Source organism: Phoca vitulina, unplaced genomic scaffold (assembly GCF_004348235.1).
Source record: "Phoca vitulina isolate PV1807 unplaced genomic scaffold, GSC_HSeal_1.0 scaffold35, whole genome shotgun sequence".
NCBI classification, from domain to species: domain Eukaryota; kingdom Metazoa; phylum Chordata; class Mammalia; order Carnivora; family Phocidae; genus Phoca; species Phoca vitulina.
Genome location: NW_022589738.1, coordinates 10611088 through 10634497, shown reverse-complemented (window position 1 = coordinate 10634497; position 23410 = coordinate 10611088). Strand labels below are relative to the sequence as shown.

Below are 23410 nucleotides of genomic sequence, written 5' to 3'. Positions count from 1 at the left end.
AGTGGGGTAACATGTTTGCGTTTCTTGGGCTAAAGGAGCCAAGTACATCCAGTGACCCAAAGAAATTATGCTGCTACGTTTTAATAAAAAACAAAGACTGTAACTGGCACACAGCCGCTGTTTTTTTAATATGTTCATGGATACGAGAACATCAAGGGCATTAAGTTACCATTAGGTATAGAAAATGAAGATAGAAACTCATTTTTCACACTTAGATCTTAGAGACCCAGGATTTTCTTCTAGGCTAGGTAAATTTCTAAAGACTAAATAAGGGAAGAGGAAAAACAAAAAATGCTAAGCTACATTATTTTAATTATTCTCCACAAATAAGCCCTGTCTGCTTGCCATCATTCAGCTATTCCCAATACTGTTTTCTATACAATGAAGCAAAATTAATCCTTTCGAAGATTCATGGCTAAATATTATTCCCATTTTGTGAAACAGGTGTAGCAGCATCTTGTGGCTATTATTGAGCCAACATAATGAATTTCTTCCAGAAGCTCTGTTCTTAAGGTAAAGACAGTGGAATTCACAATCCATAACTGTATATTAGGCTGATAAAAACCATGAATTGCTGCTCTAGCACTTAGAACATGCAGTAAGAGAAGTGTGTTCTGATATAAAAAAAATTCACATGGAAAGTAAGTATGACTTAAAAATCAAAATTTACTCGTAACAAAACAGGGGTGCTTGAGTAGCTCAGTTGGTTGGGTGACCAACTCTTGATTTTGGCTCAGGTCATGATCTCAGGGTTGTGGGACTGAGCCCGGCATTGGGCTTTGCACTCAGAAGGGCGTCTGCTTGGATTCTCTCTTCCTTCTCCCTCTGCCCCTCCCCACCCTGTGCTCTCTCTCACACTCTCTCTCTCTCAAATAAATCTAAAACAAAACAAAACAAAACAAAACACCACATTGTAACAAAACAACTCCCAAAATTTTTAGCAAGAAAAATCCCAAGGAATTGCTCTGTGGAGTATCTAGACTTTTGTCATTAATATACCAGTTGCTCAGGGGTGGGGGATGAAAACACAGAATAAAGTTTTAATTTCCATCTGAAGATGATGAAGATAAATACTCTAGCATTATATACATAACATTTTGTGAGCCTATACATACACATTATAAAATCCTCACATTTTCTTCTTCGTGAAAATGTTCATTCTCCAGTGAAATCTTATACATGATTTTATTTATACATGCTGTTCCTTTTTGTAACAGCATCTCCCTTTGTTGTCTCCTACTATTCTGGTGTTCCATAATGTATTATATTCTTCCTGTTAAGAAAAACCACCAAGACAAAAACCTATTGATCAGGAATGGTGGCTTTCACCAGGTAAGTGGTATTTTAGACCCCTTACTTTAGGCACCTGGCACTATGGGTTGTGCCCCCGCTGCTCAGAAGACTTTGATATTTGAGGCACTCTACTATCTAATACATGTGTTTTAGCTGTTATCATAAATGGTGATGAACAGTGAGCCAATTCTCTTTGCCCATCTGTCCAGTCCCCCATGGAATATATGAACATCCTCGTAGATCTGAGAAAACATTTTCTTCCCTACCTATCAAATCAACAGATAGCTCCTAAGTTTTTAATTGACTTTATATACTACTAATGACTAGGGTATTCAGAACATGGTCTATTGGAAGAAAAGAAAAATCGCATAGGACATAAGGAAACCTAGGTTTGCATTATGGCTCTCCATTTTATAGGCTGTGGAATTTAGATAAGACTTTCTCTCATTACCTTCAGTTTTATAATATATAAAATAAAGATAATATCCCTATTTACATCATAGGGTTCTCTTACAACTCAAATAAGATAATGCATGAGAAATATTTGTGAGTTATGAAGTGCTCCACAGACACTTGTTGATATCAAAATAATTATATATTCTTAAAGTCCTAAATACAAAGCTCTAGTTCAGAGTTCATATATATGTAGTAAATGGGATTTCAATGACACATAAAATGGACACTGATGGTGGTCTAATAAAAAATTAAATACACAAGCGTATTCTCATCCTCCCACCACCATTTTTAAGACTTGGCTCACACTTTTTTCATGTTACATAAAAGAATGATTCATCTAACACATTTTAATAGATAATTTCTTCATCCAGTATCAAAAAATACTAAAAGAAATTCACGCCAATATTAATTTTAACTTTTCACCTACACCGTATGGTTTTCCAGCTGTGTTCTTTGTTTTCTGGCCTCCTCATTAATGAGGCTAGTGCCATGTCTTTGTGATATTTTCCTCTGCTGTCCCTTTGTATGACACATTGAGCTATGTTTGTGAGAATCTTTGCCAAATCCAGTAAAAAACTTCATTGTATGTTGCCAGAAGAGAAAAAAATTACCACATAGTAGCATCTTTTTTCCCCCACTAACAGTGACAGCAATTAGCAAGTGAAATCATGCAAGCTAAGTAAAGCTTAGGGAGAAAAGGATAGAGTCTTTGAGATTCAGGATGTGAAGGATGCTTTTAAAGTGGTCAACACAAACAGTCAAAATGCTATTATAAGCTTCCATGTGTTTGTTAAGTAGCATTTTTTGGAGCACTTCCCTTATCTAATCTCCAGATTGGAAATATGCCCATCCTTGCAGATAACATTACCATGTCCTATCCTTTACAAGAACTCCTTTTAGTTGCCTGACCATTTAAACAAAGACTTGCTGAAGCACCTTTTAAAGTAAGCTCCTAATGATCTCCTTGCTAATGACCTGATGATCATTCTGAAAAGGAAGAGAGGAAACAATAAGGAATGTGTTGCTCTGCCTCAGTGTAGCTTCTCTGTGTGGTCATGATGAAATCCAACAATCCAAACATTCTCCAAATCCACCTGAAGCTTGAGATTAGGTGAGGACCAAGCCACAGTGAGTTACTCTGGACACTTCTGTTGATAGCTGACTTGGAGTTAGGACATGGCATGGATTAGTCCCAGAACTTTCACCAGTTCTTTTCAAATTTACTCATGTCTTTTACATTTCTAAAATATCAGGAGATTGATATATTTTGTGGAGGTTGGGAAAGAACCAGAATCCCGGGGGCTAATCAGTCCCCCAGGAAATCACTGGAGAAAACAGGCAAAATCTGACTCAACAAGGTTCAGGAAGAAATTTTTCATGATTGATCCATAATCCCTGGGGCTGCCAACCTGGGCCCATACTAAGGTGTGGCAAGCAAAGTGCCTAGAGCACAAAACATAAGGAGGCACTCTTTGTCCCTTGCACAACCCTGATCCCAGCCCTGCTGCCTACACAAGCATCTGATCATATAACTTCATTTCAACTGTCAGAAGAACCAATGGGGGTGCCTGGCTAGCTCAATCAGTTAAGCAGCTGGCTCTTGATTTCAGCTCAGGTCGTGATCTCAGGGTCACGGATTGAGCCCTGCATCAAGATCTGCACTCAGCGCAGAGTCTGCTTAGGATTCTCTCTCCTTCTCCCTCTGCCCCTCCCTCCTCCTGCGTGCACTCTCTTTCTCTAAAATAAATCAATCTTTAAAAAAAAAGGCAGCACCAATGAAAATATACTTATTCAATAAGGACAGCAATGAGCAGATTCCACTGCTCTCTTTTATATACTTTAGAGTTGTTTTTTTTTTTTAAGATTTTATTTATTTATTTGACAGAGAGAGACACAGCGAGAGAGGGAACACAAGCAGGAGGACTGGGAGAGGGAGAAGCAGGCTTCCTGCGGAGCAGGGAGCCCGATGCGGGGCTCGATCCCAGGACCCTGGGATCATGACCTGAGCCGAAGGCAGATGCTTAACGACTGAGCCACCCAGGCGCCCCTATACTTTAGAGTTCTTCACACACTTTTATATGTATCATTACCTTATGCCAACCACAACTTTCCGCGGCTAGAAGTGCAGAATATATAAATCCCACTTGAGAGATGCACAAGCAAATGTAGGGGAACTCTAGGATATGATCAAGGCAGTAGAAGTAGAATTTGAATTCAGGCCTCTAACTCCATGACCAATACTCTTCTCATTATACTACACAACACCAAGTCTCCCTCTGAGGTCCTTTATGCATCTGGTTTTATGGTCTATGTTGATTAGAATTATTTATGGAGTCACTGGTGGCTAGTTAATATTAACAACAAAATGACCTTGAATTTGTCTACTGTCTACTGCTCATAAATAGCCTCATGAGAAAGGAAAAATCAAAGGAATTCATCTAATGGTTCTTAATGCCAGGCTTTAACATTTTAGGGGAAATCAAAACCATTAATAAATCAACTTCACAGATGACTTTTTTAATACTGTCACTAGCTGCATAGCAGAATCTTTTTTGTTTGTCTGTTTCTTAATGTCATTATCAACAAGGCTTTGAAACCATTGGAAGCATATGGGTAAGTTTGCTAAGAGTTGTCAAGAAGCTGGGATTAGGACAGGTCTATATATAGGGAGCCTTCTCTCCCTATACTGGGAGATGTTCAGAAAAGAGCAGAAGGAAGGAAAACAAAAGACCCTAGCCAATGAGCAGCATGTGGTCTGATGGTCTTTCCCTGCACTGCCCTGCTTCAGACAAAAACTTTCTAACACTAACCAGAAATACAAGTTAGATGTCCACAAAAAAAACTCTGAGTTGCAAATTTAATTTCCTGGATACACAGATTAATATGGAGAAAGTATGAATTATTAAAAAGCAAAGAGACACTTACTCCTCCCCATGTTTTCTTGTGGTCTCTGGCAGGTCCCTGGATGATGATTCCCTGTATAAAACACAGCACATACACAGTCAGATTGTGAGTACATCAAGTAAGTTCCATTAAAGCTGATGTGGTCAACATGAGCCATTTCACTTTAGTGCATTCCAATCTTGCCCCCTTACACAAATGTATTCTTCATCACAAATAGGTATCTAACTTCAGAGAACAGAAGCAGCATTCTGAAAGCATGGACTCCATCTGTATCAACTTACTATGTCCTTGTTTATCCAGCATTAGTTTCTGCCCTTGCCAAATAAAAGTCATCAAACTGGTCACCCGCTTATTTCTTAGGAAGGCAGTGATATAAACAAAAAATGTTGGACAAAAATGCCAAAAGGCCCAATTTTAATAAGCAAGTGGCATGTTATTAGTTTGCCTATCCCTGGCTTCTCTTCAGTGTTGTTCTGTGACAAATCCAATATACCCTCTACAGTGTAACATTTTCCTGAATGGTGTCAAATAGCAGTACCCCTAATTAAATTATCCCTGAAGCAAAGCAGCCCACAGAGCTATTACCAATAAACAGTATGAATCAATAACCATGAATTACTGACAATGGAAATTTTGTAGGGAAAAAACCACATAATCCAAATGTAGGTATGCATGGAGGAATAGCAATTCTGTTTTTAAAAGATGAAAATACATACACAGAAGCTAATTCATACCATAATGCTTCATTTTCTTACAGAGTTCAATCATAGAATTACCACACATTTATTACTCACCTGCCACATTCCCAACATGGAGCTAAGCAACAGAGGCAAAATTATAAGACATAATCTATCCATCCATTAAGGAATGTATAACCTACTTGAAGTTAAGCATATAGGGGAGAATGATATCGTCAAGATGGCCATATAGGTCATTCCCAACTATAGTCCCCCTCACAAGAAGACCAACTGGCAACTATCCATAGAAAAAAACATCACTGTGAAAATCCGACATTAGAAGGGTAAGAGGACGGGACACACTCTGACCCCATTGCCCATCCCCTACAGTGCCACACTGAGAGGGCTTCCCCCCACCACCTCTGCCCAGGGACTATGGTTTCTACAGTGGGAAGAGAGAGCCCAAGGCAGACACCTAGCTCCTTAAGCACATGAGACCCCTTTGCAGGAAGCCCACTCATATCTTGCCTCATAGGGGTCAGTGGAAGAATCTGCAGGGCTTGACCACTGGGGATCAGCTAGAGATGGAGAAGGGGGTAGAGCTTACAGCAGGTCTTGGCAGATGGCATTCCTGCTTGCAGCAACACTGCTGAGCAGAGATCCCAGCCAGCACCTCTGGCCATCTGCAGAGTTGAGCCAGTGGTCCCCTCTGGCTAGGGAACTTGGTTGGCAGTTTTGCATGATTTGGATCCCCAGTCAATGGGCCATACTGGTAGGGGAGCCTGTTCTACCACCCTGCCCAAGAAGGGAAGCAAATTCCCAGCCGCACCCTAGTGCTGAGCAAAGCCTCCAGCTCTGCCCATCCAGGAGGCCCAGCCAGAGAACTAGAGCAGCCACAGAGCTCATCCTATAGCCCTGGCTCAGTCAGGGAGTAAAGCCAGCAGCCATGCCCAACAGTTCAGCATAGCCTCTGGCCCCACATAACCGAGGAGCCTGAGCAGTGACCTGGGAAACGTGGGGGCACAGCCTATTGTACTGTGAGACACAGCCCAGCCTACAATCCCATCCAGTCATGGAGCTCAGCCTACAACCCTGATAAGCAGAGGAGCCCAGACTACTGGCCCTGCCCAATTGTTGAACATAGCCTGTAGCCTTGCCAAGGCAGGAAACCAAGCCAGTAACCCCACCCAATCAAGGAGCATTGCCTGTGACCCCACCAAACAAGGAAGTCTAGCCAATGACCTTGCCTACCAGGTGAGCGCAGCCCATGGATTACATGATCAGGAAGATGAGCATGCAGCCCCATTCAACTTCAGGGCACAAACTGTGGGCCCTGTGTAAACACAGCCTTCAGCCAGTGGCACCATCTGGTTGTGGAGCACAATCCAAGGCCCCATACAACGAGGGGTGATTGTGGAGCCCAGCCTGTAGCCCTGTCCAATCAAGGAGTTCAACCAGTGGTGCCACCCTGCCAGGGAACACAGCCTGGGACTTTGACCAACCAGAGGTGACTGCAGAGCCCAGCTAGTGGCCCCACCTGATTTCAGAGCACAATCAACAGCCCCACCCAAACAAAGAGATGGTTGCCCACTGATCCTGCTTGAACATGGAGCCCAGTCAACAGGCCCACCCAACTGTGGAGCCCAGCCAGCAGCATCCCCCCAACCTCAGAGCATGGACAATGGCCTCACCCAACTAGAAACCCCAATAGCAAGCCCTGCCTTCCCAGAGAGGCTACCAGATGACCTGTCCAGTACCCCCGAGCTATAGTGACTGGTGAAGGTCTTTCCCTGCTAAAGTGAACATGTAAAGTCTGAAAGAGGAGACTGCTTAAGCAAATGCAGAGACACCAATGCAAAGAATCAAGAATCATGAAGAAACAGGTAAACATGATACCACCAAAGGAAACTATAAAGCTTCAATAAGTGACCCTAACAAAACAGAGATCTATAGATTGCCTGAAAAAGAATTCAGAATAATCCTCTTAAAGAACTGTAGTAAACTTTAAGAAAACACAGACAGCTAAATGAAATTAGGAAAACAATGCCATGAACAAAATGAGAAGTGCAACAAAGAAAGAGAAACCATCAAAATCAGAAATCTTAGAGCTAAAAATACAACTGCAGAATTCAATAGAACAGAATGGCTTACCTATCAATAATTATTTTTTAATGTAAATGGATTAAATTCACCAATTAAAAAACACAGAATGGCTGAATGGATAAAAAACAGGATCCAAATGACATATTGTCTACGAAGAACTTACTTTAAGGACACATATAAAATGAAGTGAAGAGATAGAAACAGGTATTTCAAGCAAATGGTAACCAAAAGAAAGTATGGATAGCTATACTTGTTATCAGACAAGATAGACTTTAAGCTAAAAATGGTCACAAGAGACAAAGAAGGTCATTTAATTGCAAATATTTATTCACCCAACATTGAAACATGTAAATACGTAAAGCAGATGCTAACACAACTAAAAGGAGAAATAAACAGCAATACAATAATAGTTGGGGATTTTAATATCCACTGTCAGTGATTGATAGATCATATAAACAGAGAATCAATCAGGAAACAGCAGACTTAAATAACACTATAGACCAAAGGGACCAGATCATATGGCAGGCCACAAGTCTCAACAAATTCAAGGAAACAAATATATCAACTACCTTTTACAACCACAGTGGTATGAAATGAGAAATCAAAAATGGGAGGAAAGCTGAAAAATTCTCATACATGGGAGTTAAATAACATACCTCTGACCGACAATGGACCAAAGAAGAAAGCAAAAGGAAAATTAAAAAAAAAAAAAATCTTGAGACATAAAAAAATAGAAACACAACATAAGAAAAACAATGGGATGCAGGAAAAGCAGTTCTAAGAGGGAAGTTTATAGCAGTGAACTTTCAAGGAAAAAAAAGGAAAACAAGCCCAAAGTTAGTAGAAGAAATAAATACTAAGTATTAGAGCAGAAATAAAAGATAAGAAAATAGAAAAGATTAACAAAACTAAGAGTTGGTTCATTAAAAAGATGAACAAAATGGACAAATCTTTAGCTAGACCAAGAAAAAATAAGATCAGAAATGAAAGAGGATGCATTACAAGTAATACCACAAATACAAAGGAAAATGAGACTACTACAATTATACACCAACAAATTGGACAACCTAGAAAAAATTGATACATTCCTAGAAACATATAACCCACCAGCTAAATCATGAAGAAATAGAAAATCTGAACAGATTAATAATGAGTAAGGAGATAGAATCAGTAATCAAAAACCTCCCAACAAAGAAAAATCCTGGACTAGATGGTTTCCCTAGTGAATTCTAACATTTAAAAATAGAAAATCTGAACAGACTAATAATGAGTAAGGAGATAGAATCAGTAATCAAAAACCTCCCAACAAAGAAAAGTCCTGGACTAGATGGTTTCCCTGGTGAATTCTAACATTTAAAGAAGAATTAATGCCAGTCCTGTTCAAAATCTACAAAAAAAAAAAAAAAAAGATAAAAATCATATAATCATCTCAGTAGATGCAGAAAAAGCATTTGATAAAATTCAACATTCATTCATGATAAAAAAAAAACTCTCAAGGAATTGGGTACAGAAGGAATATACCTCAACATAATAAAGGCCATACAAGAGAAGCCCACATCATAACATCATACTTAATGATGAAAGGTTGAACGCTTTCCCTCTACGATCAGGAATGGTCTTAGATTCCCAAGGATGCCCACATTCCCCACTCCTACCCAACATAGTACTGAAGTCCTAACCAGAGCAATCAGGCAAGGAAAAACAAGGCATGTAACTCAGAAAGGAGTAAGTAAAATTCTCCCTGGGTGCAGATGATATGATCTTATATACAGAAAATCCTAAAAATTCTACTAAAAAAAAAATTGTCAGAATAAAAGATTTCAGTAAAATTGCAGGATACAAAATCAACATACAAAAATAAGTTGTTTACAGAGCCTAACAATGAACTGTCTGAAAAATAAAGAATAACCCCACTTATAATAGCATCAAAAAGAAAAAAAAAAATACTAAGAATAAATTTAACCAAGGAGGTGAACAATCTATGCACTGAAAACTGTGTAAGATGTTCATGAAAGTAATAGAAAAACAAATAAATGGAAAAATATCCCATGCTCATGGATTGGAAGAACTAATATTGTTAAAAATGTCCATACTACCAAAAGCCATCTATAGATTCAACACAATCCCTATCAAGATTCCAATGGCAATTTTTACAGAAATAGAAAAAACAATCCTAAAATTTGTATGGAACCACAAAAGACCCTGAATAGCCAAAGCAATCCTGAGAAAGAACAAAGCTAGAGACATCACACTTCCTGATTGCAAACTATATTACAAAACTACCGTGATCAAAACAGTATGATACTGGCATAAAAACAGACCAAAGAATAGAATCCCAAATGCAGAAATAAACCCAGGCATATAAAATCAACTAATATTCACTTGACAAGGGAGCTGAGAAAACTCAAGGGGAAAAGACAGTCTCTTCAATAAACAGTGCTGGGAAAACTAGATATTCACATGTTAAAGAATGAAATTGGACCCCTGTCTTAGACCACTGACAAAAATTAACTCAAAATGGATTAAAGACTGAAATGTAAGACCTGGAACCATAAAACTCCTGGAAGAACAAAGGGAAAAAAAGCTCCCTGAAACTGGTCTTGGAAATGATTTTTTGGATATGACAACCAAAAACACAAGCAACAAAAGCACATATAAATGAGATTACACCAAACTAAAAAGCTTCTGCACAGCAAAAGAAATGATCAACAAAATGCAAAGGCAACCTAGGGAATGGAAGAGTATATTTGGAAACCACATATCTGATAAGGCATTAATATCCAAAATACAGAATGAACTCATGCAACTCAATAGCAAAAAAACAACCAAATTTAAACATGGGCAATGGACCCAAGTACACATTTTTCAAAATAAGACATACAAATGGCTAAGAGGCACATGAAAAGGTGCTTAAGATAACTAATCATCAGGGAAATGCAAATCAAAACCAAAATGGTATATCACCTCACACCTGTTAGGATGTCTATTATCAAAAAGACAAAAGATAACAAATGCTAGCAAGGATGGGAGGAAAGGGAATCCTTGTACCCTGCTGGTGGTAATGTAACCTGGTACAGCCACTATAGAAAACAGTAAGGAAGTTGCTCAAGAAATTAAAAAAATAGAACTGCTGGGGCACCTGGGTGGTTCAGTCAGTTAAACATCTGCCTTTGGCTCAGGTCATGATCTCAGGGTCCCGGATTCGAGCCCCACATCGGGCTCCCTGCTCAGCGGGGAGTCTGCTTCTCCCTCTGTCCCTCCCGCTGCTCATGCTCTCTCTAAGTAAATAAATAAAATCTTTAAAAAAAAGTAGAACTGCTATATGATCCATCAATTTCACTTTAGAATACATCAATTTCACTTTAGAATATATATCTGAAAGAAATGAAATCAGTATCTGGAAGAGATTTCTATACCACCATGTTCACTGCAGCATTATTTACAATAGTCAAGACATAGACAAACATCCACTGACAGATGAATGAAGAAAATGTGACATATATACACACCCACACAATAGAATATTATTCAGCCACAAAAAAGGAAATTCTGCCATTTGCAACAACACAGATGAACCCTGAAGGCATTATGCTGAGTGAAATACGTCAGACACTGAAAGACAAATACTGTATGATCTCATTCATATGTGGAAGCTTAAAAAAAAAACCCATAAAAATAGACAGTAGACGGTTGTTGCCAGGGGCAGGGGGAAGGGGGGTGTGGTCAATAGGTACCAACTTCCAGTTTTAAGATGAATACGTTCTGGGGTATAAAGTACAGCATGGTGACTATGGTTATCAATGCTGTACTGTATATTTGAAAGACATTAAGTGAGTAGATATTAAAAGTTCTCGACAAACACAATTTTTTTTTCAGTGAGTAAAGTGATAGAAGTTTATTAAGTGAAGATACAGAAAAAGCTCTCAAGAGTGAGAGGGGTCCCTACAGGGTTGCCAGCGAGAGCTTTTAGGGTTGGTCTTTTATAGAAAGCTAACCAGGGAACTTAAATCCTTTTAACATCTCTATTGATAACACCTTCAATGGCTTACTTCTGTTTTAGGGGCTGGTTATTCTTTGTTGGTCACAGGTGATTATCATAAAGACACCCATCCCACATACCTAGGGCAGGGACACACACAAAAAATTAAAACTATGTGAGGTGATCTGTTAACTAACCTTTTGTGTTAATCACTTCACAACATACATGCATCAAATCAACACATCATATACCTTAAACTTACACAACGCTTTATGTCAGTTATATCTCAAAAAAGCCATGAAAAAAAAAAAGAAGTTAAGCATATATGAAACAGAGACAATTAGAGAATATATATGAAACTGAGACCTGATAACTAGTTGTGTGACACTGGAAAATAATTTTCTATCTCAAATTCCTTACAAATGAAGGGCACTGAACTACATGTGTTTCCCAAATTGTCCTCCACAGGAAGTTAAAAAGTGCATTATTCGAAACCAGGGCTCTGATCAAATAAATGTAAGAAATGCTGTGTTAAAGTTAAATGGGTTTATTATAAGACTTTTCAGAGCCTTAAAAATGCTAATTAGCAATGTGATCAAAGTACAGTCTCTCAGTGTATTTGGCTACATAATCCTTTTTGTAAGTAATCAGTATTTCTCAGGAGTCCTATTCTTTGGAGCTCAGTTTGGGAAACTGGACAAGGTAACTACTAAACCCTCTTGCAGCTCTGAAATTTCATCATTTTCTAACAAGGTAGTAATTGTATGGAACAAAATTAACATAAAGTGAATGAAGAAAGAAGTCAGGGGGGTTAGATTCTCAGAGAATTTTTGAACCAAAAGGAACTTTAGAAATCATCTAATGGTTTCTCTCATTATTTCTCTCCCCCCCCCCCCTTTTATTTAAAGCTGCAAACCACCGTCAAAAAATCTTATACAGAACACCAATACATAAAATGGGCTAGGGCCAAACTCTGCAGGTTCACTTGAGGAGGACGGCTGTAGTCCCACCCACTAGGATTTCTCCTTCAGGCAGCCTAGATAAACTCATCAGAAAGCCAGCACCACAGGAAGCAGAGTCTGAAATCTAGTGACCCCCTGACCCTTCAGATGAAGCTATTCGTGGAAGGCTCTAGGAAAGAGCTGGAACTCTCATACATATTCATAGGAAGGTCTTTTACCCTTCCCAAGTATCATCTTAACTTTCACTGTAATCCCTCCAAGTCAGATAAATAAAATAAGTATTATGTAAAGAGAACTATAAAACTGTCCTCAGTCCAGGAAAAACCATATGAAAGTTAATGTACTAAAATGCAATCCCTGTATGAGAAATCATGAAAGAGTTAAGCAGAGGAGTCATATGGCTAAATTTGGATTTTGAGAAGATAGCTCTGATGGCAGTAGGGAAAGGAGATCTGACTGGTGAGAGTACAGTGATATCAGAGATGCTAGGTAAATCTGGCAGGACTTCTTGTATTTTATTTCTTCTTTCTTTAATATTTAATAAAGCCTTTTTGAAAAGAATCCAGCCCCCTGCATTTGTGTTAGAGGAACCACAAAGGAAAGGTTTGTCAGGCATGGGCCAGGACTTTCAAAGAGGACTTGCCTCTCTGGAGGTCAACATGGTGGAGGACAGGCATCAAAAAGCAGCCCTCTTCCAAGGCAAGATGAAACTAAGGAGTAAAAAATCAGTATCACCTGTCAGCTGCCTCACCTAGTGGTCCAGGAACAAACCTCCAAAGATCAGAATCTTGTTTTAAAAAAGACAACTTCCCGGGCGCCTGGGTGGCTCAGTTGGTTAAGCGACTGCCTTCGGCTCAGGTCATGATCCTGGAGTCCCTGGATCGAGTCCCGCATCGGGCTCCCTGCTCAGCAAGGAGCCTGCTTCTCCCTCTGACCCTCCCCCCTCTCATGTGCTCTCTCTCTCATTCTGTCTAAAATAAATAAAAAATCTAAAAAAAATAAAAAAAAATAAAAAAGACAACTTCCTTACAGAGATAAGAGGTTCAAGGCCTACTGTCAACATTACTCCCAAACCCTGAACTCCCCCAGTCCCAGGTTACCACCATGCTTCTGATGCCAGGGTGTAGCCTGCTCTTTCCATTCTATTCTCTTTTTTCAGGTGTGTGTGTGTGTGTGTGTGTGTGTGTGTTCGTTTGTTCTAGTGGGGTGTGTGTGTGTGTGTGTTCGTTCTAGTTTTTATACCTCTCTAAGTAGGAGTATTTGTCAAACTTGATTCTCAGGTCCCCATCCCAAACTAAAGCATCACTTCTAGAGTAATGGCAACACGCTTTAAAAACAAACAAAAAACAACTACAGCAGAGCAGCTGTTAGCCAGACATTAGGAAATAAAAATCACTATTCCATGGATTTACCCAGCCTGGCATTAAACACTCTCTATAACCAGGTTCCACCTTTCTTAACAGTTACACCACACTCTGGCCAAATCGGCCTCCACCCATCCCTTAAATATGCTTTAAACTGTTCCAACTCTATGCCTCTGCTCTTTTCCTCTGCATTATCAACACCTACTAAAATTCCATTCATCCTTCAATATCAGTGAAGCCTTTCTTCATTACCTGAACAGGAAGTAATCTTTTTCCTTTATACTCTTATACGATATGGAATTTAGGTGCTATCTCATACAGATGTGCATATATTACAGTGTCTCTCAGACTGTCCAATTCTCAGAGGGTAAGCAATTTGTCTTCTACATCTTGTCTAGTTTATGCAGGGCACTAGATCATTCCCGATGAGGGTTCTAGTGGCCTACACGAACCAGGCTTAGGGGAAGCTCTCATATCAAGTGTATTTAGGACACATCATGCTTCCCTAAGTTTTCCTTAGTATAGATCACTGCATCAAATTACAGTCATTTACATACCACCTTAATCAATTTCATGATTCTTGCTAGATGCATTTATCATGTATGCTTCCTTCCTGGTTTTTTACTTCAGTGTCCACTTTAGCCCTGTCCTATAAAATAGTATAGGAAAGCATGGGTTCGATTATGTTTTATTTTTCTAATGCATATGAAATGTGTAACTATTAAAATATCAAACTTTTTCAGGATTTCCTACAGTTATTTTGCATATCACAAGCAGTATGCTTTGTGGAACAATGTTCATTCCTGTGGTTAATTTAAAAGTACTTATTGTCTTTTACTTGCCAGGCACTGCTCTACTCTTTAGGACAGTTGTTCTCAACTAAGGGTAATTTTCTTCCCACAGGACATTTGGCAATGTCTAGAGATATTTTCATTTGTCACAACTGGGGAGGAGTGCTACTAGCATCTAGTGGCCTGAGGCCAGGGATACTGCTAAACATCCTACAATACACAGAACAACCCTCCCACAACAAAGAATTATTCAGTCCAAATGTCAATAGTGTCAATAGTGTCAAGGATGAGAAACCTTGCTTTAGAGAAACAGTGGCAAAGAAAAGAGACAAATGCTCCGCTTTTCTAGAACTTACAATCCAATTACCCTCAGATTTGGGTAAAGTAGTATAGAGCAGATTCAGCACAGTCATCCTTTCAATTCAACATATACTGGGTGACGACTCAAACACACATTGTATTTCTCCTACTTGCCTAGGTGCTGGGGATACAGCAGTAAACAAAAGACAAAAAAATCCCTGCTCTCGTGAAAGTTACAATCTAGATGGAAAGAACTAATTAACCTGTGCTTGTTTATTTAAACAAGAAAAATGTCCCACATGTCAAATCGTGACAAATAGTGGTACATACCAAGGAGAAAAAAATAAGACAGGAAAGGAAGGCAAAAATTAAAGATGACTGTCTATGTAAGACAAGTACTTTTTAAAAAAGATTTTATCTATTTGAGAGGGAGAAAGAGGGAGAAAGAGAGCACAAGTAGGCGAGAGGAGCAGAGGGAGAGGGAGAAGCAGGCTCCCCGCTGAGCAGGGAATCAATCCCAGGACCCCAGGATCATGACCTGAGCTGAAGGCAGATGCTTAACCGACTAAGCCACCCACGCACCCCTCTATTTTTAACTATTTGAGGAACCTCCATACTGTTTTCCAGAGTAGCTGTACCAGCATGCATTCTCGCCAACAGTTTAAGAAGGTTCCCCTTTCTCCACAAACTTGCCAACATCTGTTTCCTGACTTGTTAATTTTAGCCATTCTGACTGGTGTGAGGTGGTATCTCATTGTGGTTTTGATTTGTATTTCCCAGATGCCAAGTGATGTGGAGTATTTTTTCATGTCTGTTGGCCATTTGTATGTCTTCATTGGAGAAATGTCTGTTCATATCATCTGCCCATTTCTTGACTGGATTCTTTGTTTTTTGGGTGTTGAGTTTGATAAGCTCTTTACAGATCTTGGATACTAGCCCTTTATCAGGTAGGTCATTTGCAAATACCTTCTCCCATTCCATGGGTTGCCTTTTAGTTTTGTTGACTGTTTCCTTTGCTGGGCAGAAGCTTTTTATCTTAATGAAGTCCCACTGGTTCCTTTTTGCTCGTTTCCCTTACCTTTGGAGACGTGTCTAGCACAAAGCTGCTGAGGCTGAGGTCACAGAGGTTGCTGCCTGTGTTCTCTAGGATTTTGATGGACTCCTGTCTCAGTTTAGGTCTTTCACCCATTTTCGGTTTATCTTTGTGTATGTTGTAAGAAAATGGTCCAGTTTCATTCTTCTATATATGGCTAACCAATTTTCCTAGCACCATTTATTGAAGACACTGTCCTTTTTCCACTGGGTATTCTTTCCTGCTTTGTCAAAGATTAGTTAGCCATAGAGTTAAGGGTTCATTTCTGGGGTCTCTATTCTGTTCCATTGACTTATGTGTCTGTTTTTGTGCCAGTACCATACTTTCTTGATGATTACAGCTTTTTTTTTTTAAAGATTTTATTTATTTATTAGACAGAGAGAGAGACAGCGAGAGAGGGAACACAAGCAGGGGGAGTGGGAGAGGGAGAAGCAGGCTTCCCGCTGAACAGGGAGCCTGATGCGGGGCTTGATCCCAGGACCCTGGGATCATGACCTGAGCCAAAGGCAGATGCTTAACAACTGAGCAACCCAGGTGCCCCGATGATTACAGCTTTGTAATAGAGCTTGCATTCCAGCACTGTGATGCCCCCAGCTTTGGTTTTCTTCTTCAACATTCCTCTGGCTATTCAGGGTCTTTTCTGATTCCATACAAATTTTAGGATTGTTTGTTCCAGCTCTGTGAAAAATGTCAATGTTATTTTAGTAGAGATTGCATTGAATGTGTAAATTGCTCTGGGTAGCATAGACATTTTAACAATATTTATTCTTCCAATCCAGGAGTATGGAATGTTTTTCCATTTCTTTGTGTCTTCCTCAATTCCTTTCATTAGTGTTCAGTAGTTTTTAGAATACAGCTCCTTTACCTCTTTGGTTAGGTTTATTCCTAGGTATTTTATGGGTTTTGGTGCAATTGTAAATGGGACCGATTCCTTAATTTCCCTTTCTTCTGCCTCATTGTTAATGTATAGAAATGCAACAGACTTCTGTGCATTGATTTTATATCCTGCCACATTGCTGAACTCCTGTGTGAGTTCTAGCAATTTTGGGGTGGAGCCTTTTGGGTTTTCCACATAAAGTATCATGTCATCTGCGAAGAGTGAGAGTTTGACTTCTTTACCAATTTAAATGCTTTTTATTTTTATTTATTTTTTGTTTTCTTATATTTTTTTAAGATCTTATTTATCTGAGAGAGAGAGTAAAGGCCCGGGACAGAGGCAGAGGGAGAGGGAGAAGCAGACTCCCCACTGAGCAGGGAGCCTGATGCGAGGCTTGATCCCAGGACTCTGGGATCATGACCTGAACCAAAGGAAGATGCTTAACCGAGCCACCCAGGTGCCCCTCTTTTTGTTTTCTGATTGCTGAGGGTAGGATTTCTAGTACTATGTTGAACAACAGTAGTGAGAGTGGGCATCCTTGTCATGTTCTTGACCTTAGGGGAAAAGCTCTTTTTTTCCCCAATGAGAATGATACTCGCTGTGGGTTTTTCATAGATGGCTTTTATGATATTGAGGTATGTTCCCTCTATCCCTACACTGTGGACAGTTTTAATCAAGAAAGGATGCTATATTTTGTCAAATGCTTTTTCTGCAACTATTGAGATGATCATATGTTTCTTATCCTTTATTTTACTAATGTCATGTATCACACTGATCAATTTGTGAATGCTGAACCACCCTTGCAGCCAAGGAGTAAATCCCAATTAGTCGTGGTAAATAATCCTTTTAATGTACTGTTGGATCCTATTTGCTACTATCTTGGTGAGTATTTTGGCATCCATGTTCATCGGGGAAATCGCTCTGTGATTCTTCTTTTTGGTGGGGTCTTTGTCTGGTTGTAGGATCAAGGTAATGCTGGCCTCATAGAATGAGTTTGGAAGTTTTCGTTCCCTTTCTATTTTTTGAAACAGCTTCAGAAGAATAGGTATTTTTCTTTAAATGTTTGATAGAATTCTGCTGGGAGGCCATCTGGCCCTGGACCCTTGTTTGTTTGTGAGATTTTTGATTACTGCTTCAATTTCCCTGCTGGTTATTTGTTCAGATTTTCAATTTCTTCATGTTTCAGTTTTGGTAGTTTATAAGTAAAATGCATCCATTTCTTCCAGATTGCCTAATTTGTTGGCATACAGTTGCTCATAATATGTTCTTAAAATTGTTTGTATTTCCTTGGTGTTGGCCGTGATCTCTCCTCCTTCATTCATGATTTTATTAATTTCAGTCCTTTCTCTTTTCTTTTCAATAAGTCTGGCCAGGGGTTTATCGATCTTATTCTTTCAAAGAACCAGCTTCTAGTTTCGTTGATCTGTTCTACTGTTCTTCTGGTTTCTATTTCACTGATTTCTGCTCTAATCTTTATTAGTTCTCTTCTGCTTGGTTTAGGTTTTATTTGCTGTTCTTTCTCCAGCTCCTTTAGGTGTAAGGTTAGCTTGTGTATTCGAGACTTTTCTAATTTTTTGAGAAAGCCTTGTATTGCTATATACTTCCCTCTTAGGACCACCTTTGCTGTATCCCAAAGGTTTTGAACAGTTGTGCTTTCATTTTCATTTGTTTCCATGAATTTTTTAATTCTTCTTTAATTTCCTGGTTGACCCATTCATTCTTTAGTAGGATGCCCTTTAACCTCCATGTGTTTTGAGTTCCTTCCAAATTTCCTCTTGTGATTGAGTTCTAGTTTCAAAGCACTGTAGTCTGAAAATATGCACGGAATAATCCCAATCTTTTGCTATCAGTTGAGACCTGATTTGTGACCCAGTATGTGATCTATTCTGGAGAATGTTCCATGTGCACTCGAGAAAATGTGTATTCTGTTGCTTTAGGATGGAATGCTCTGTATATATCTGTGAAGTCCATCTGGTCCAGTGTGTCATTCAAAGCCCTTGTTTCCTTGTTGCTCTTCTGCTTAGATGGTTTGTCCATTGCTGTGAGGGGGATGTTGAAGTCCCCTATTATTATTATTATCAATGTGTTTCTTTAATTTGATTGTTAATTGGTTGATATAATTGGCTGTTCCCAAGTTAGGAGCATAAATATTTATAATTGTTAGATCTTCTTATTGGATGGATCCTTTAAGTATGATATAGTGTCCCTCTTCATCACTTACTACAATCTTTGGTTTAAAATCCAATTTGTCTGATATGAGGATTGCTACCCCAGCTTTCTTTTGAGGTCCATTAGCATGGTAAATGGTTCTCCACACCCTCACTTTCAATCTGGAGGTGTCTTTAGGTCTAAAATGAACTCCTGCAGCCAGCATATGGATGGGTCTTGTTTTTTTAATCTAATCTGATACCCTGTGTCTTGATGGGAGCATTTAGCCCACTTACCTTCAGAGTAACTATTGAAAGATATGAATTTAGTGCCATTGTATTACCTGTAAAGTCCCTATTTCTGTAGATTGTCTCTGTTTCTTTCTGGTCTATGTTACTTTTGGGCTCTCTTTTCACTTACAGGATCCCCTTTAATATTTCTTGCAGGGCTCGTTTAGTGATCATAAAGTCTTTTGGTTTCTGTTTGTCCTAGAAGCTCTTTATCTCTCCTTCCATTCTGAATGACAGTCTTGCTGGATAAAGTATTCTTGGCTGCACATTCTTCTCATTTAGTACCCTGAATATATCATGCCAGCCCTTTCTGGTCTGTCAGTTCTCTGTGGATAGGTCTGCTGCCAGTCTAATGTTCCTATCCCTGTAGTTTAGGAACCTCTTGTCTCGGGCTGCTTAGAGGATTTTCTATGTATCTGAAATTTGCAAGCTTTATTATTATATGTCGGGGTGATGATCTATTTTAATTGATTTTTGAGGGGGGTTCTCTCTACCTCTTACACTTGAATGCCTGTTTCCTTCCCCAGATTAGGTAAGTTCTCAGCTATTATTTGCTCAAATATACCTTCTGCAGCCCCCCTCTCTTTCTTCTTCCTCTGGGACCCCAATAATTCTAATATTGCTTTGCTTTGTGGTATAACTGATTTCTCAAAGACTCCCTTCATGGTCTATTAGTTTGTTTGTTTTTTTTCTGTCTTTCCCTCTGCTTCCTTCCTTTGCATCATCTTGTCTTCTATGTCACTGACTCTCTTCTGCCTCATTTACCCCAGCTGTTACAGCATCCATTTAAAATGCATCTCAGAGCGTTTTTAATTTTGGCCTGATTAGATCTCATTTCTGCACTAAGAGTGTCTTTTATGCTTTTTTCAAGCCCAGCTAGTAACTTTATAATCGTTATCCTGAATTCCAGCTCTGACATTTTACTTATATCCATATCGATTAGATCTGTGGCAAGAGTATTAGCTCTGGTTCCTTCTTTTTTTGTGACTTTCTCCTTCTAGTCATTTTGCCTAGAGAAGAATGGAGGAATGAGACAACAAAATCAAAAATATCAACCATGACCCAAGCGAAATACACACTAGACAAATCCAAAGGGGTCAGAAACCAGAAAAGGAAAAAAAGAAAAAGGGAAAAAAGAGAATAATCTCCCAGGTGGACAAAACTGGGTGATCTGGGTGTATTTTGGTCTGTAGGTTAGAATACACTAAATCCCAAAATTGTAAAGACAGCAAAACTTATGTATATATATACAAAAATAAAACTGAATACAGCAAAAGGAAGCCAAAAATGAAGAATATATCTATAAAATGTAAATGTAAAAAAGGAAGTTTAAAAAAGACTTAAAAACAAGGAGTTGATAAAATAAGAAACTAGTTGAAAAGGAAAATTTTAAACTGAAAGGTCAAAGAATCATGAGAAAAAACCTCAAATTCTATATACTATTTTCCCCTAGCACTGGAGTTTTGCAGTTCTGTGTGCTCCGTAAACTTGGTATCCACCTGATGTTCCAGCTGGTCTTCTGGGGGAGGGGCCTGCTGTGCTGATTCACAGGTGTCTTTGCCTGGGTGGAGTTGTACTGCCCCTTGCCAGGGGGCCAGGCTCAGTGTAAGCTTCTTAGGGTTGCTCTGTGTGGCTTCTGTTCCCTGAAGGCTTTCTGCGCTACTTTAGAGGATGAAAATTTAAAAAATGGCCCTGCCCCAATCTCCATTCCCAGAGCCGAAAGATCGGGGCCCCCTCTCTTCAGTAAACCCTCAGGGAAAATCAGTCTTCACTTTTATGTGCACCAAACTCTGCAGACTCCTGTGCTGCGTAACCACATGGATCCTGGGGTGAGGGGTAGGGGGGGGTTGCCACGGTTCTGCCGCTTGGCAGAAAGCTGTCATTTGATCCTGCCACAGTTGTGGTTTCTTGCTGAGAGCCCACTCCTGGGCTCACTGACCATAGCCAGTTTCCCCGCTCCAATCCCTGGGAACTCTGCCGGCTCAGGAACCCCCTGGCCCCGTTCTTTCTGTGACCCTGGAGATCCTGAGACCACACTATCCCTCCTAGGATTCTGCCCCGCTTTGCTACCTGAGTACCTTTCAGGCAGGGAAGTCTCTCACTGGGGCAGACTTCTAGAAGTTCCAGTTTTACATTCCAGGGCTATATCACCTTCTGGAAACTGGCTTACTGAGGTTCCCTCCAGCGCCATTTATCTCCCAACGTATCCCCTCAGATTCACTTCTCCACACCTCCTACCTTGCAAAGAGTGGGTGCTTTTCTGTTTGTAGGATTCCAGCAATTCTTTTCTTACATCTCAGTTTGAATTCATAGGTGTTCAGAATGATTTGATAGTTATCTAGCTAAATTCAAGGGATCAGCTGAAATGAGGTTCCCTACTCCTCTGCCATCTTGCCTCCCCCCTCCTTAGCTCAGTCTAACATAACCAATCAGTAAGACCTACTCAGTCTTCCTTTATTGTATCTCTAATGACTGATCCCAGTCTTTCCATACTCATCACTACAAAATCTAATATTTCAAGTTAATAGTAGCTTCCCAAGGACAGAAAATATCTTAATTCTCTGAATCTTTCATAGAATACATACTTAGTTTGTATAAAAGGAATAGCTATTATACATGTGTAATCACTATTATCTAAGTGATCACTAATGACTTTCAATGTAGACATGTAAGTGGCATTTTAACATAGTCGGGATTTTTTTTAAACATCCTATTTTAGGTACTTCTCAGCATATAAAATGTCCTAAAGATATTACTTAAATACTAAAAGATCCTAATATTAAGTACATACCTTTCCTCACCTTTAGTAAGGAGCTCACAGGGATGTGATACAGGAGCAAAAGGAAGAGGCAAGTGCTGGTAGGATATTAGAACACAGGGCCCTATCAACTCATAGTTTTGATATTATCAGGAGAAGCTTGACAACCTAAGCTTTTAGCAATAACAACCCATGAAAATAATAACAGCAGACAATAACATAGTGCCTGGTTGGTTATCACATTAGTATGCACATTAATTCCTTTAATTTTTGCAATCTTATGAGTTAGGTATAGTACTATCATTAGTACTAGAGGTACAGATAAAAAATTTGATGCAGGGCGCCTGGGTGGCTCAGTTGGTTAAGCAACTGCCTTCGGCTCAGGTCACGATCCTGGGGTTCTGGGATCGAGTCCCACATCGGGCTCTCGGCTCAGCGGGGAGCCTGCTTCTCCCTCTGACCCTCTCCCCTCTCATGCTGTTTCTCTCCAGCTCACTCTCTAATAAATAAATAAATAAATAAAATCTTTAAAAAAAAATTTGATGCAAAGTAGTTAAGCAATTTGCTCAAAGTCATACGGTTTGTAAAGTGGCAGAGCTAAGATTCTAACCCAGGCAATCTCGCTTGCACATTCTTAACTGGGGATGGGGAGATTTCTTTCTCCAAATGGGGTGAGACTTTTACAATCTAAACAAAAAATTAGACCTATCTGTGAGAAACTTGTACATATGGATTTTAAAGACATTTTACACATGTAAATAAAGCTTTTCAGCCATTAAAAAGGGTGAGATGAGGAAACTTTTTAGAGTGATAGATTACTCATTACCTTGACTGTGATGACAATTTCATGGGTGTATACATATGCAAAACCTTATCCAATTGTACACTTTAAATATGTGCATGTATGTCAATTTTGTGTGTCAATTATACCCCAAAAAAGCTATACACAAAAAGGATGAAATAGAACTATAGATGAGCCAATCGTTAGGAAAAAAAAGGATGCCCACAATATATTGAGTGGAGAAAACAATTATGAGAATGTTTGTGATATAATTTGCTAAATACATGTAAACACATGTAAAAACATACTTTATACATACATACACACACTGTTACCTGTGGGTTTTATTTTTTTAGTCTGTGTTAACAGAATAGAATATAGGTAATATTTTTTTAGTCTGAGGTTTTCTGTCAACAGAAAGGTTACAGAGCCACCTTGAAAGAGATCCTCCAGCCCCATTCAAGCCTTCACATGACTGCAGGCCTGCAGGCCATCTTAACAGCAACTTCATGAGAGACCCTGACCCAAAACCACCCAGCTTATCGGCTCCTCCATTGCTGACTCTCAGAAACTATTTGAGATAATAAATGTTCATAATTTTAAGCTGCCAGGTTGGGGTGTAATTTGTTATATA

General features: G+C 39.3%; 1 protein-coding gene across 2 annotated transcripts in view; it reads right to left on the bottom strand.

The window, feature by feature from the left end:
* The window catches only part of PRRG1 (proline rich and Gla domain 1), a 156197-nt gene that overhangs the window by 89946 nt on the left and 42841 nt on the right, over positions 1 to 23410 (bottom strand). For both annotated transcript variants that reach the window (XM_032426515.1, XM_032426514.1), the window contains exon 2: positions 4675 to 4725. In XM_032426515.1, coding sequence (XP_032282406.1) covers positions 4675 to 4684 — 10 coding nt within the window. In that variant the 5' untranslated portion in view covers positions 4685 to 4725. The remainder of the gene's footprint in view (positions 1 to 4674; positions 4726 to 23410) is intronic.